This window comes from Cervus canadensis, chromosome 12 (assembly GCF_019320065.1).
Source record: "Cervus canadensis isolate Bull #8, Minnesota chromosome 12, ASM1932006v1, whole genome shotgun sequence".
Classification (NCBI taxonomy): domain Eukaryota; kingdom Metazoa; phylum Chordata; class Mammalia; order Artiodactyla; family Cervidae; genus Cervus; species Cervus canadensis.
This window is the reverse complement of record NC_057397.1, coordinates 29,720,635-29,732,871: the sequence shown is the minus strand read 5'-3', so window position 1 is coordinate 29,732,871 and position 12,237 is coordinate 29,720,635. Positions and strand designations below refer to the sequence as shown.

The 12,237-nt window shown below is 42.4% G+C and overlaps 1 protein-coding gene across 3 annotated transcripts in view; it reads right to left on the bottom strand.

Moving 5' to 3' along the window:
* The window catches only part of LOC122450994 (serine/threonine-protein kinase Sgk3), a 110,555-nt gene that overhangs the window by 44,613 nt on the left and 53,705 nt on the right, over window positions 1-12,237 (bottom strand). For 2 of the 3 annotated variants that reach the window (XM_043483416.1, XM_043483415.1), the window contains exon 2: window positions 351-567. The exons of the other annotated variant lie outside the window; for it this stretch is intronic. In XM_043483416.1, the coding sequence (XP_043339351.1) occupies window positions 351-428 (78 nt within the window). In that variant the 5' untranslated portion in view covers window positions 429-567. The remainder of the gene's footprint in view (window positions 1-350; window positions 568-12,237) is intronic. 3 annotated transcript variants of the gene reach the window in all.

Below are 12,237 nucleotides of genomic sequence, written 5' to 3'. Positions count from 1 at the left end.
ATGTGGATTTTAAGACAGTGGTTCTTCACATGGAATCAATGACTTTCGGAGTCCACAGATCCTGAGAAGTGTTATGTGTCACAGAACCACGCATACACACATTTTCAACTGAGAGGGTCTATGGGATCGTTCACAAGCGTCTCTGAAGGGATAGGGAAACAGACAAAAATCTACACTGAAAAGGAAATTGTATTCCATCACGGTACACAGAGAAGACTGTGGAGGACACATCATTGGAAAGATAAGCGGCCAAGTCTAGGGGAAGCCATTCTAGGTTCAGGAAGAAAAGCAAAAATGGAAATATTCTCTACATTCAATTTTGTCCCATGAACTTCACATTACATACTTACAGTAAACCTCTTCTTTTTCTCTCTGTGTTCATCAGAGCTGGGGATGCTTACACTTGGACAGCTCTCCTTGTAGTCCATGGTATAATCCCTTTGAGTTTATTGCCTCAGAAGGACACGAAGAAGTGAGTCCAAAGAAACAGTCAGCAGAGGACAAACACAATTAGCTAATCCAAAACATAAAACCTCTTGAGGTAATGGTCAAACTCCATCATGCAACCTTAACCAACAGAAAAAAAAAAAAAAACTGATTAGCAAAATGATTTTAAAATACCTTGATTTGTCATTCCTGGTTCACAGAACCCATTTTATCCTTCTGGCAGGAATTTAACTTTTGATCCTAAGTCTCAGCTCAGGTTAAAGACATAGTTTCTGTTATGTCCCTTTCAATAGCTAAATCACAATCAAGCATTTGAGTCCAGTCTACCTTCTTTTCTACTAAGAATTTCCGGGAGCATTTACACCACGTTTCCTATGGACCAAGGGTAAACTCTCATCTGAAAGACTCTATTGTGATGGACTGAGAGCAGGGTTTTCTTTTTTATTTACTTATTTATTTTTTAATTAGTTGGAGGCTAATTACTTCACAACATTTCAGTGGGTTTTGTCATACATTGATATGAATCAGCCATAGATTTACACGTATTCCCCATTCCGATCCCCCCTCCCACCTCCCTCTCCACCCGATTCCTCTGGGTCTTCCCAGTGCACCAGGCCCACGGAGCACTTGTCTCATGCATCCCACCTGGGCTGGTGATCTGTTTCACCATAGATAGTATACATGCTGTTCTTTTGAAATATCCCACCCTCACATTCTCCCACAGAGTTCAAAAGTCTGTTCTGTATTTCTGTGTCTCTTTTTCTGTTTTGCATATAGGGTTATCGTTACCATCTTTCTAAATTCCATATATATGTGTTAGTATGCTGTAATGTTCTTTATCTTTCTGGCTTACTTCACTCTGTATAATGGGCTCCAGTTTCATCCATCTCATTAGGACTGATTCAAATGAATTCTTTTTAATGGCTGAGTAATATTCCATGGTGTATATGTACCACAGCTTCCTTATCCATTCATCTGCTGATGGGCATCTAGGTTGCTTCCATGTCCTGGCTATTATAAACAGTGCTGCGATGAACATTGGGGTGCACGTGTCTCTTTCAGATCTGGTTTCCTCAGTGTGTATGCCCAGAAGTGGGGATTGCTGGGTCATATGGCAGTTCTATTTCCAGTTTTTTAAGAAATCTCCACACTGTTTTCCATAGCGGCTGTACTAGTTTGCATTCCCACCAACAGTGTAAGAGGGTTCCCTTTTCTCCACACCCTCTCCAGCATTTATTGCTTGTAGACTTTTGGATAGCAGCCATCCTGACTGGCGTGTAATGGTACCTCATTGTGGTTTTGATTTGCATTTCTCTGATAATGAGTGATGTTGAGCATCTTTTCATGTGTTTGTTAGCCATCTGTATGTCTTCTTTGGAGAAATGTCTGTTTAGTTCTTTGGCCCATTTCTTGATTGGGTCATTTATTTTTCTGGAATTGAGCTGCAGGAGTTGCTTGTATATATTTTTGAGATTAATCCTTTGTCTGTTGCTTCATTTGCTATTATTTTCTCCCAATCTGAGGGCTGTCTTTTCACCTTACTTATAGTTTCCTTTGTAGTGCAAAAGCTTTTAAGTTTCATTAGGTCCCATTTGTTTAGTTTTGCTTTTATTTCCAATATTCTGGGAGGTGGGTCATAGAGGATCTTGCTGTGATTTATGTCGGAGAGTGTTTTGCCTATGTTCTCCTCTAGGAGTTTTATAGTTTCTGGTCTTACATTTAGATCTTTAATCCATTTTGAGTTTATTTTTGTGTATGGTGTTAGAAAGTGTTCTAGTTTCATTCTTTTACAAGTGGTTGACCAGTTTTCCCAGCACCACTTGTTAAAGAGGTTGTCTTTTTTCCATTGTATATCCTTGCCTCCTTTGTCAAAGATAAGGTGTCCATAGGTTCGTGGATTTATCTCTGGGCTTTCTATTCTGTTCCATTGATCTATATTTCTGTCTTTGTGCCAGTACCATACTGCAGGGTTTTCAAAGGGTGGTTTTTAAGTTCCTAGCATCAAGAGGAACTGGTGAAGTTTGCTTCCGACTGGGAACCTGTCTAGTTACCAATTATTTACTCCCATTTTACAAATGAGGCAACTGAGACACAGAGAGGGTAAGTGACTTAAAACAAGGTTGTCTGGCTCCCACCAGGTGACCCCTCTCCCAAGCTACAGCTGAAGGCCTGGGAGCAGCAACGGCTTCCAAACACTGTGAGAAGGGGTGCTTCCCCATGTCCTGTTGCTTCTCTCACCTCTGCCCCCACCAGCTTAGTCAACAGTCTCTTTGTTCGAGTCCCATCTACTCCAATAACTGCACCAAGAATGACCCCAGAAAACTAACCCTCAAAAATGAAAGGCATGTTTGATCAATATCCTGATAACCTTACTATGGAGGGAGGGGAGGGGAAACTGACAATCTGGCACATAGTGATACCAAGACCATTCAAACTTCCTGTCTCAGGATGAAGTACAGGTGGTGAGCAAGGTGCCATAACATCAAGTATATGATGAAAATGTTGATTTCAAAGATAGTGACCTGGATTGCAGCTGCTTCTGACTGTCCCTGAGAATATGCACAAAACAAATGACCAATTGAAAGCTGTGAATTCCCAAATAGATGAGTGGAAAATCTACGGCTGTTTTAAATGAGTCCTTTTCCCCTAACAGCTGCTAATCTGATACAACTAAAAATCGAGGCATGGTTTGATGACAAGGGTTGCAGAACCAATTAAACATTCAATGCTATAAAATCTCTTACACTAACATGAGGGCAAGAGCTGGAAAGGTGAATGTCCCTAAATCACAGATGCAGGCACTTGGGCAGATAAAGATGAGGCCTGCTCCTTGGAAGAAAAGCAATGACAAACCTAGACAGCATATTAAAAAGCAGAGACATTACTTTGCCAACAAAGGTCCGTATAGTCAAAGCTACGGTTTTTCCAGTAGTCATGTATGGATGTGAGAGTTGGACCATAAAGAAAGGTGAGTGCCAGAGAATTGATGCTTTTGAATAGTGGTGTTGGAGAAGTCTGCTGAGAGCCCCTTGGACAGCAAGGAGATCAAACAAGTCAATCCTAAAGGAAATCAACCCTGAATATTCATTGGAAGGACTGATGCTGAAACTCCAATACTTTGGCCACCTGATGCAAAGAGCCGATTCATTGGAAAAGACCCTGATGCTGGGAAAGACTGAAGGCAGGAGGTGAAGGGGGCAACAGAGGACAAGACGGTTGGATGGCATCACCAACTCGATGGACATGAGCTTGAGCAAGCTCCGGGAGATGGTAAAGGACAGGAAATCTGGCGTGCTGCAGTCCGTGGGGTCGCAAAGAGTCAGACACGACTGAGCAACTGAACAACAACAAGGGTGTTTAACTCCACACTTAGCCAAACACCTCAGCTGAAAGTAGCGACTTGCCCTCTGAGGAGACGTGGCCTCCTAACTCCCCTCCCATAAGCCCTTTCAAATTGTTTCACAATTTCTCTTTACCCCACCTTCCCTCACTGCCTCCTAATGGGAATTAGATGCCAAAAGAGCCCAGAAAGAAGTTCAAAGCCTACCCTGAGAGGAGATTAACTTTACACCAAAAAATGTACAGAATCTCAACAACTTTACCAGGAGTCTGAGGAGCACACATAGGAGTACATTCACAGTAATCTAAACATAAGATGACTGTGGCCCTAGACACACCCACACGTGCACCCCATCACACTTTCCCCAGACCTTACCTAAGAAGTACCTGCAGCCATTCGCAAGGGTGACTGGTCACTGGGAAAGAGAAGAGCGAGGTATTTCCAAAGGTTACCAGACACGAGCTCTGAAGTGACTCTAGTCCCAGGAGACCTAAAACATGGCCCACCAATTACAGCACCCATCTCACTCCAGAAAGCAGGTGAGAGATAAAGTCAACCCTGGTATCTATTGCATGGTGGGTCCAATGGGAGCACTGGCCTGTCCTGTGGTTATTTTCCTAGTCCTAGAATTTTAGTGGAAATAGACACTCTTAGTCACTGGCCAGATCCCCACACTGGCTCCCTGTTGTGTGTCATAAAATCCATTACGGAAAAAAAGGTGAAGGAATCCTTGGACCTCTCCCCCATCTCCCCATTAAGAAAGCAAATCGAACACTACACCACATCCCTAGAGAAGCTCAGAAACCAGTGCCACTGTCAAAAACCTGAGAGATACAGGGGTGTTGATTCCTACTACATTCACATTTACGGGTCTGTTTACCTGGACCAAAGATCTTAGGGCATGACTGTGGTTGACTCTAAATTTAACCAAACGGTGATACCAATGGGATTTTTGCTGGAGAAAACGAGCACAACCCTTGACATCCAGTAAACAACAACTGACCAGGCAGAGGGTAAGGGGAACAGAAAGTAAGTACCACAAGAAAAAAAGGAATGATGAGCAATTTGAGCCAGAGGACTAGCTACTGATGCAGAGACTACAGCGGCTACATTTTATTTTCGTTTTTTTCTATCACCTTACATGAAGAACACTAGCAGTGACTCCACGTGGGAGCATGAATGAACTGGCTGAAGTGACTACAGGACCCTGAGTTTCCTGAGTTAGGAACAGAAGCTTTATGCAGCAAGTGTGAGCGAATGCCAAGGGACAGAAAGAGGAAGACTGCACTGACGTTCTCTGTTTTTCTTCTCAGACTCCACCCTGATCACACCACACTCCATAACCCAGGACAGTGATGGCCACAGCCCGCACCGCACAGATTCCCCGGGCCTCTGGCTGCCGGCTGATTTAATCCAGAGAGGCACTGGCGGGACATGGGGTGGAAAGAAGGGGATCAGGACACGCATCTCCTCGCCCTGCTCCCTCCTGGGCAGGCTGTGGCACAGCAGCTGCCATGTTCCTCTCTCTCTTAAGGCCGAAGCTCCTGTCGAGAGATCCTTTCTTCTATGACCACAGATCTTGTGGGGATCAAATGCACAATTTTCTACCTTGAGTCCTTACACAAGTTTAAATGATCGGAGTTCCAATTTCCTAATCTAGTAGATGAAGCTAGCAATGCCTACTTCACAAGGTTGTTTTAAGGATTTGCGATGAGTGTCAAAAACCTAGCACTGTTCAGTCAGACAGTCGGTAAACTGGATCAAATGCATTACAATTTGCTTCAAATGAGTTTTTATTTCCTCATTCAACAAATACTCATTAAGCTTTCATTGTGCAGTAAGCAACACAAAGAGAAAACTCTACCTGCAAGGAACTTGACTGATGGGATAGAATGATAAGCAACACAGAATTTATGATAGTTGGTTAAGTATGATTTTAGATGTATGCATAGTACACTCTGAGAACACACAAACGGGACATGCACGCAGATGGTCATGGATCCTCAGTCTTCTTAAAGATAAAGCCAGGCAGGGATTTCCCCGGTGGTCCAGTGGCTAAGACTCTGAGCTCCCAATGGAGGGGGCCCAGGTTTGATCCCTGGTAAGGGAACCAGGTCCCATGTGTCACAACCAAGAGTTCCCATGCTGCAACTAAAGATCCCTGTGCAGCCAAATAAATAAATTTATTTTTCAAATTATAAAGCCAGGCAGGTATGGGAACAGATGTTTGAAAGACATTGCATTTGTATGCCTCAATTTTCTCTGGAAAAGGGAGTTAGAATCATGGAATTACTGCTGTGAAGAAATCGTACAAAGATCAAATCATCTGTCCACGCTGCTGCTGCTGCTGCTAAGTCCACGCTAGTATCCAGCAAACAGGTGACAGAGCTAGGATTCCAACTCAAATCTGTGACTCCCCAAATCTGTATGTATTCATTTGCTATACCACACTGGCTCTCCTTAAGCTGAGTCAAACCTGAAACCTAACAATATTTAATATTTAGTGTCTAAGCAAGATTATAACCCAGACTGTGCTTTACATGTGTTAATCTGATTGCTCCTCACAACAGCTCCACTGAGAGGAAACCTCAGAGAAACCGAAGCATAAAAAGATGAAGTAACCTCCTAAGGTGGTGGAGTCAGGATTACAGCCAGCTGTGGTCTGACTTTAGGACCATTAATCTTTAGATCACACTACCTCGACAAGACATGTATGCTCTAAACAGCCCTCCGGGAAGCAGTGAAGAAGGTTCATGGATGTGTTTTTAAATGGTCAGAAGTAAAATTTGAAAAAGCAATCTTGCTATGACTGTATACTTAAGGTGTATTTATTCGGTAAAACTGAAGCAATTAAAATTCTGAAGCAATTAAAAATCTAATGGCCAGGCAGCTCAATAAAACGGAGTGAGAAGAGGACTGATATAAGAATCTCACTCTGGGCATGTTCCTGGAAGTCCAGTGGTTAAAACTCTGTGCTTCCACTGCCAGAGGAATGGGTTTGATCCCTGATCTGGGAGCTAAGATCCTGCTGCGTGGTGCAGCCAAGTAATAATAATATTAATAGGGAAAACTGGATGTTGGGTACATGGGAACTTCTGTACTACTATCTTTGTTACAATTCTGTAAGTTAAAAACCAACTATTCTAAAATTAAAAGTTTAATTAAAAAAAGGAATCCCACAATAAGAAAGAAAAGAATGAAGAGCTATGTGTTCACATGAGAATCAAAGTTGGAACTTTAGAGCAGGTTCAGAGGTATGGAGGGCCTCTCAAAGAGGAACAGGAAAAGAGTCTGCCTTCGTTCTGCTGGAGAGTCACAAGACCATCCTACAGACTGGTTCCCAGGGGCAGCTGGCTTGCCTAAGGGAGGTCACATGGTTCTAAGGAGACTTAGTTCAGATACGTGTGTGAAGTTGCTCAGTCAATTTCCACTCTGGGATCCTACAGACTGCAGTCTGTTAGGCTCCTCTGTCCATGGGATTTTCCAGGCAAGAATACTGGAGTGGGTAGCCATTCCCTTCTCCAGGGGAACTTCCTGACCCAGGGATCAAACGCGTGTCTCCTGTGTCTCCTGCATTGGCAGGCGGATTCTTGTGCCATGGAGCCATCTGGGAAGCCCTGATAGCATGAATGAACTCAGACACATTCCACATAACAAAACGAAGTGGGTCAGATGAGAACAAAACTTTCAGAGGATCTTAGGAGTGAGAATGCTTTGCCAAGATAATGTCACAGCTAGTAAATATTCTGTGTACGGTGGTTCTCAACAGGGGACACCTGACAACGAATGGAGACATGTTTGGTTGTCATAGTTTGGGGGGCTGCTACTGGCTACAGGCCAAGGATGATGCCATGCATCCTGCAATGCCCCTACAACAGAAAGTTACCTGGTACCCCTCCCCAACAAAATTAACAAATAACTAACAATAATAAATAAAGGGGATGTCCCTGGCGATCCAGTGGTTAAGACTCTGCACTTCCAAAGCAGGGGATGCAGGTTCGATCCCTGGTCAGGGAACTAAGATCTCACATGCTGGGCAGCATGACCAGGAAAAAAAAATTACCTGGCCCACAATGTCAATACTGTTAAGGTTGAGAAAATAACGTTTATTGAGTGCTAACACCAGACACTATTTCAAGTGTTCACATCCAACCCATAACTTACTTCTCACAGCAACCCAAAAAGTCAAGGGTCATTATTCCTGTTTTACAGATGAAGAAACTGAGGCTACCAGGTCTACATCCTCACAGAGCTCTGGGTGGCAGCACTGTGATGTGAACACAGCTCTGACCAAGAGCCCAGTGTGCACACGCTGCCTCTCAATTTCCTACAGTTCTGCTGCACACATCCCTTCTAAATCACCTTTGGAGCCAAAGGAATGGAGCACCAAGTGCCCATTAGCCACGGGGTTACAGAAAGAGAGCCGCACACAGGAAAAGCAGCTTTCAACTCTGCCACCAGAAGGCAACACGGAGTGCTGCGGAGACCATCACCCTCAACATCGAATCAAAAACCTGGTACAGACTGGGTTGTGAGTGGGGGTGGTCCCATCACTAGGACAATCAAGGGCTAAATTGTGAAATAAAGAAAATACCAAAATAGATCTTATCACAGGATTTTTTTTGAGCATTAATAAATTCAATTTTTTAAAATAATGACCCTGTGAGACTTGAACTTATGGTTGAAGGGGGAAGGGATAGGTAGGGAGTCTGGGATGGTCCTATACACACTGCTATAATTAAAATGCATAATCAACAAAGACCCACCGTATAGCACATGGAACTCTGCTCAATGTTATGTGACAGCCTGGATGGGAGGGGGATTTGGGGGAGAATGGATACCTGTATATGTATGACTTAGTCCCTTCCCTGTCCACGTGCAACTATCACAACATTGTTAATCGGCTAAATCCCCAATACAAAATGTTTTTGGTGTTAGAAAAATAAATAAAAATTAAAAAAAAATTGGGGCCTATGAAAAGCAGAAATATGAAAAAAGATAAAATTTCATGATAGAAAACTCCAAATTCAGGTTATATTAAAAATGTTAGATAAATATTGATTAAAATAGACAGATACTAATTAAGACTTATTTTCCCCCTTCATTACCATGTTCACCTTTTTGTCCACTGTATGCAATTATTGGCCTGGATGGTGTCCATCTTTGTTTCAGACAGCAAAAAAAAAAACAAAAAAAAAACCCACCAAAAAAATCAGCTCATAAGAAAGTCAAAAGATTCTTCCGCTTTTCCCTCTACAATAAAAGCAGAGACCTTCTTAACTCATTTCTTCCACAATCACAGAGACTGTTTGGTACTGACTAGTGGGCGCTACCCAAAATTACAAGGTAGGTGCCTTCATAACTATCAGCATCCACTCAATTCAACACGGCAGAGAAGGGTCAGTGACTCATACCAAAGCACAAAGCGAACTTAATAATGATCCTGTTCCAAGCAGGAGGAGCAGGCCTGGAGGACCTACAGGTTTTCTTCATCTGCAGGGACACGACTGGACACTGTGTGTTTGGAAACAAGGATCCAAAGGAGGGAACTGACAGTGACAGTGGAGGAAGAGAAAAGAGAAAATTCATGCAGACCCCCGGCATGGCTTGGGGACTGGTATGAAAATTGCTCTGGGGAAGGGAGATTTACCTAGAGAATTCAAGAAAAATAATTGGGGGATGAAGGCACGAATTACTCCCGAGAAGGCTATAGGTCAAGTGGATAGATGTGCTTTTAAACTATATTAAAAGCACCTTCCTAGGACATTCTTACTCCAAGCCAAGTGGTTACTTCATTGAAAGTTTACCTAACAGTATATAATCTAAATCTGTTTACTTCCCCCTCACAGCTACCAGCTCCAAATACACTGGAAATGTTTCAACAGAAACAAAGCACCTCTTTGTCAAGTCTATAAATTAAGTTCATTGCAGAAGAACTGAAAAATCTAACAGGATCTGCCAATGAAAGATACATAGTAACCTCCCCAGCCTCACACAGGATGAATCAGTTACAACTTTTCCTGTTTTCCTGCTTTACTCTAATTCCCACCCCACCCTCCTCTTTGATTTCACTCTCATTCTGTAATTACAAAACAGTCCTAGTTTTCCCTAGGTTTACTCCAACTCTTATTTGAGACACCTTTTATCCTGATTCTGGATAAAGAACAGTGATACAAAAATCAGAAATAAAGTTTGTGCACAGTATCCAATGTGGGGACACAATACAGAATAGTCTGCACCCAGCAATTTGATAGGAGTGTTCCAGAATCTGGACAAAAGTTACATGAATTTGTTGGTTTTCTGAAACTGGCTGCATTTTATTAAAGACACTTAAGGAAGGGACTGAGTGAGTAGGCAGAAGTGACTGCTGACAGTCCGTTGTTCTCCAATATTAAAATCAAAACTGCTAGGAGAAAGAGGAAGGCCTTAAACTCATGCCAACTAACATGTCCCTTCACTGGTTCCAGAACTGACAGTGCAAGGATGTGAACTGCAGCAGCAATGCTCTGCTCTACCCTCATCAGCCTCCCCAAGCCACTATCTTGGGGTCCCCATCAACGAGAACCTGCCCTATTCTCAGCTTCCCACGCTTTTCCACTGTCGGGGGGAGGGGAGAGGGAGCACATTCCCATCCAGAACACTTCCAGAGATGATTCTCTGGGGGACTGTGATCACTGGCAGGGAAATAGGTAGATGGGTGCCTACATGAGGCAAGAGAAAAGTGCAGGGGCAACTGACACAAAACCAGCAGTGGTAATAAAACACCGCAGGCCCTAGGAAGCCTAGGATAAAGCTGCTTCTGACTGGGAAGGTTGGGAGAATTCAGATTGAGGAAGCACCGAAACTACAAAAAAAAAAAAAAAAACCACCACACAGGAAAACAAAAACCAACCAAAAAAACCCCCACAAAGACAACAGTAACCATCACATCTCAGAGTGTCCTGGGAGCACCTCCAGCTTTGTATCTCTGTTCTTTTCTAAACTCATTTCAATCCCTTCTTCTGACAGTAGCCAGAGCAATTTTTTAAATCATTGTAAACCTGATAATTCCACTCCTTTGCTTAAACTCTTTCCATTGCTTCCACCTGCCCTTAGAATAAAATCCAAACTCTGAATTACTGTCAACAGCCTACAAGCACCCATGTGACCTAACCACTTCCCACCTCTCCAGCTGCCTTGCACCAGGGCCCTTACCCCTGCAATCACTAGACTCCAATCAGGACAACTTCTCCCCAGGGTCACACTCACTGAGCATGTTCCTAACCCCGGTCTCTGGTCCCTGGGTCCCCTCTGCCTGGATGGAAGGCTTTCTCTTCAGCCCCTCACATTGAGGCCTTTGTTCAAAGGTCACTTTCTCCTACAAGCCTTCACGATCACCCTAACTAAAGTGCTCCTTCCCCAAATCAATCTTCTGTCATCATCCTGGGCTTTCCATTTTAGCATTTACATCTAAGATAGCATGTGACTTGTTTATTGAGAAGCCCCGACTATAGCACAAAAATTGTGACTTCTTTACCACCATACACTCAGTAAGCCCCAATATGCATTAGCTTGTTTATTCTTTCAACAAACGGGTGGAAAGAAACACTTAGGAATTTCAATTTGCCAAAGAATGTAAGTAAGATCTTCAAAGCAGCCACTGCCTCATTATCCCTTCATCAGTCTCCAGAATCACCCATTTCTCTTTCACTAGATCAATTCTATTACCATACATACTAATCTACTACAGTATCTTAATAAAATTTTCCTTAAATATATAGATTTACTTAATTTAACAGAGAGTTACACAGTGCTTACCAAGTGCCACAGATATATAATTAGTCTATGCTACAACTTTCAATATTTGCATGAATGATTCTATCTGATAACACCCTTAACTAAGGTGTTTTATAAACAAAGAAAACTCAGGGTAAACACAGATGATTATACAGTGTGATAAAGGATACTTTACTTCAAAGCAAATATTTGCTTTCAAGGTTCTTTTTCTGACAGTAAAACTTCACTGGTTAGCACATTAGAAGAAATTTCCCAAAGACAAAATTTACAATCAATTACAAATTTAAATTATAGTACACTTTCAATTTAAATTGTAGTATGTTTGCTTTAAATCCTGATCTGACATTAGCTGTTGCTAGTAAAGATGCAGATTTTTACCTTAAAGTTTTAACATTTCAAAAATTAGGTCTTAACCTAATAAAAAAATGGGCGGAAGATCTAAACAGACATCTCTCCAAAGAAGACACACAGATGGCTAATAAACACATGAAAAGATCCTCAATATCACTAATTATTAGAGAAATGCAAATCAAAGCTACAGTTAGGTATCACCTCACACTGGTCAGAATGGCCATCATCAAAAAATCGACAAAAAATAAATGCTGGAGAAGGTGTGGAGAAAAGGGAACCCTCCTACACTGTTAGTGGAGATGTAAATTGGTACCTTATGGAGA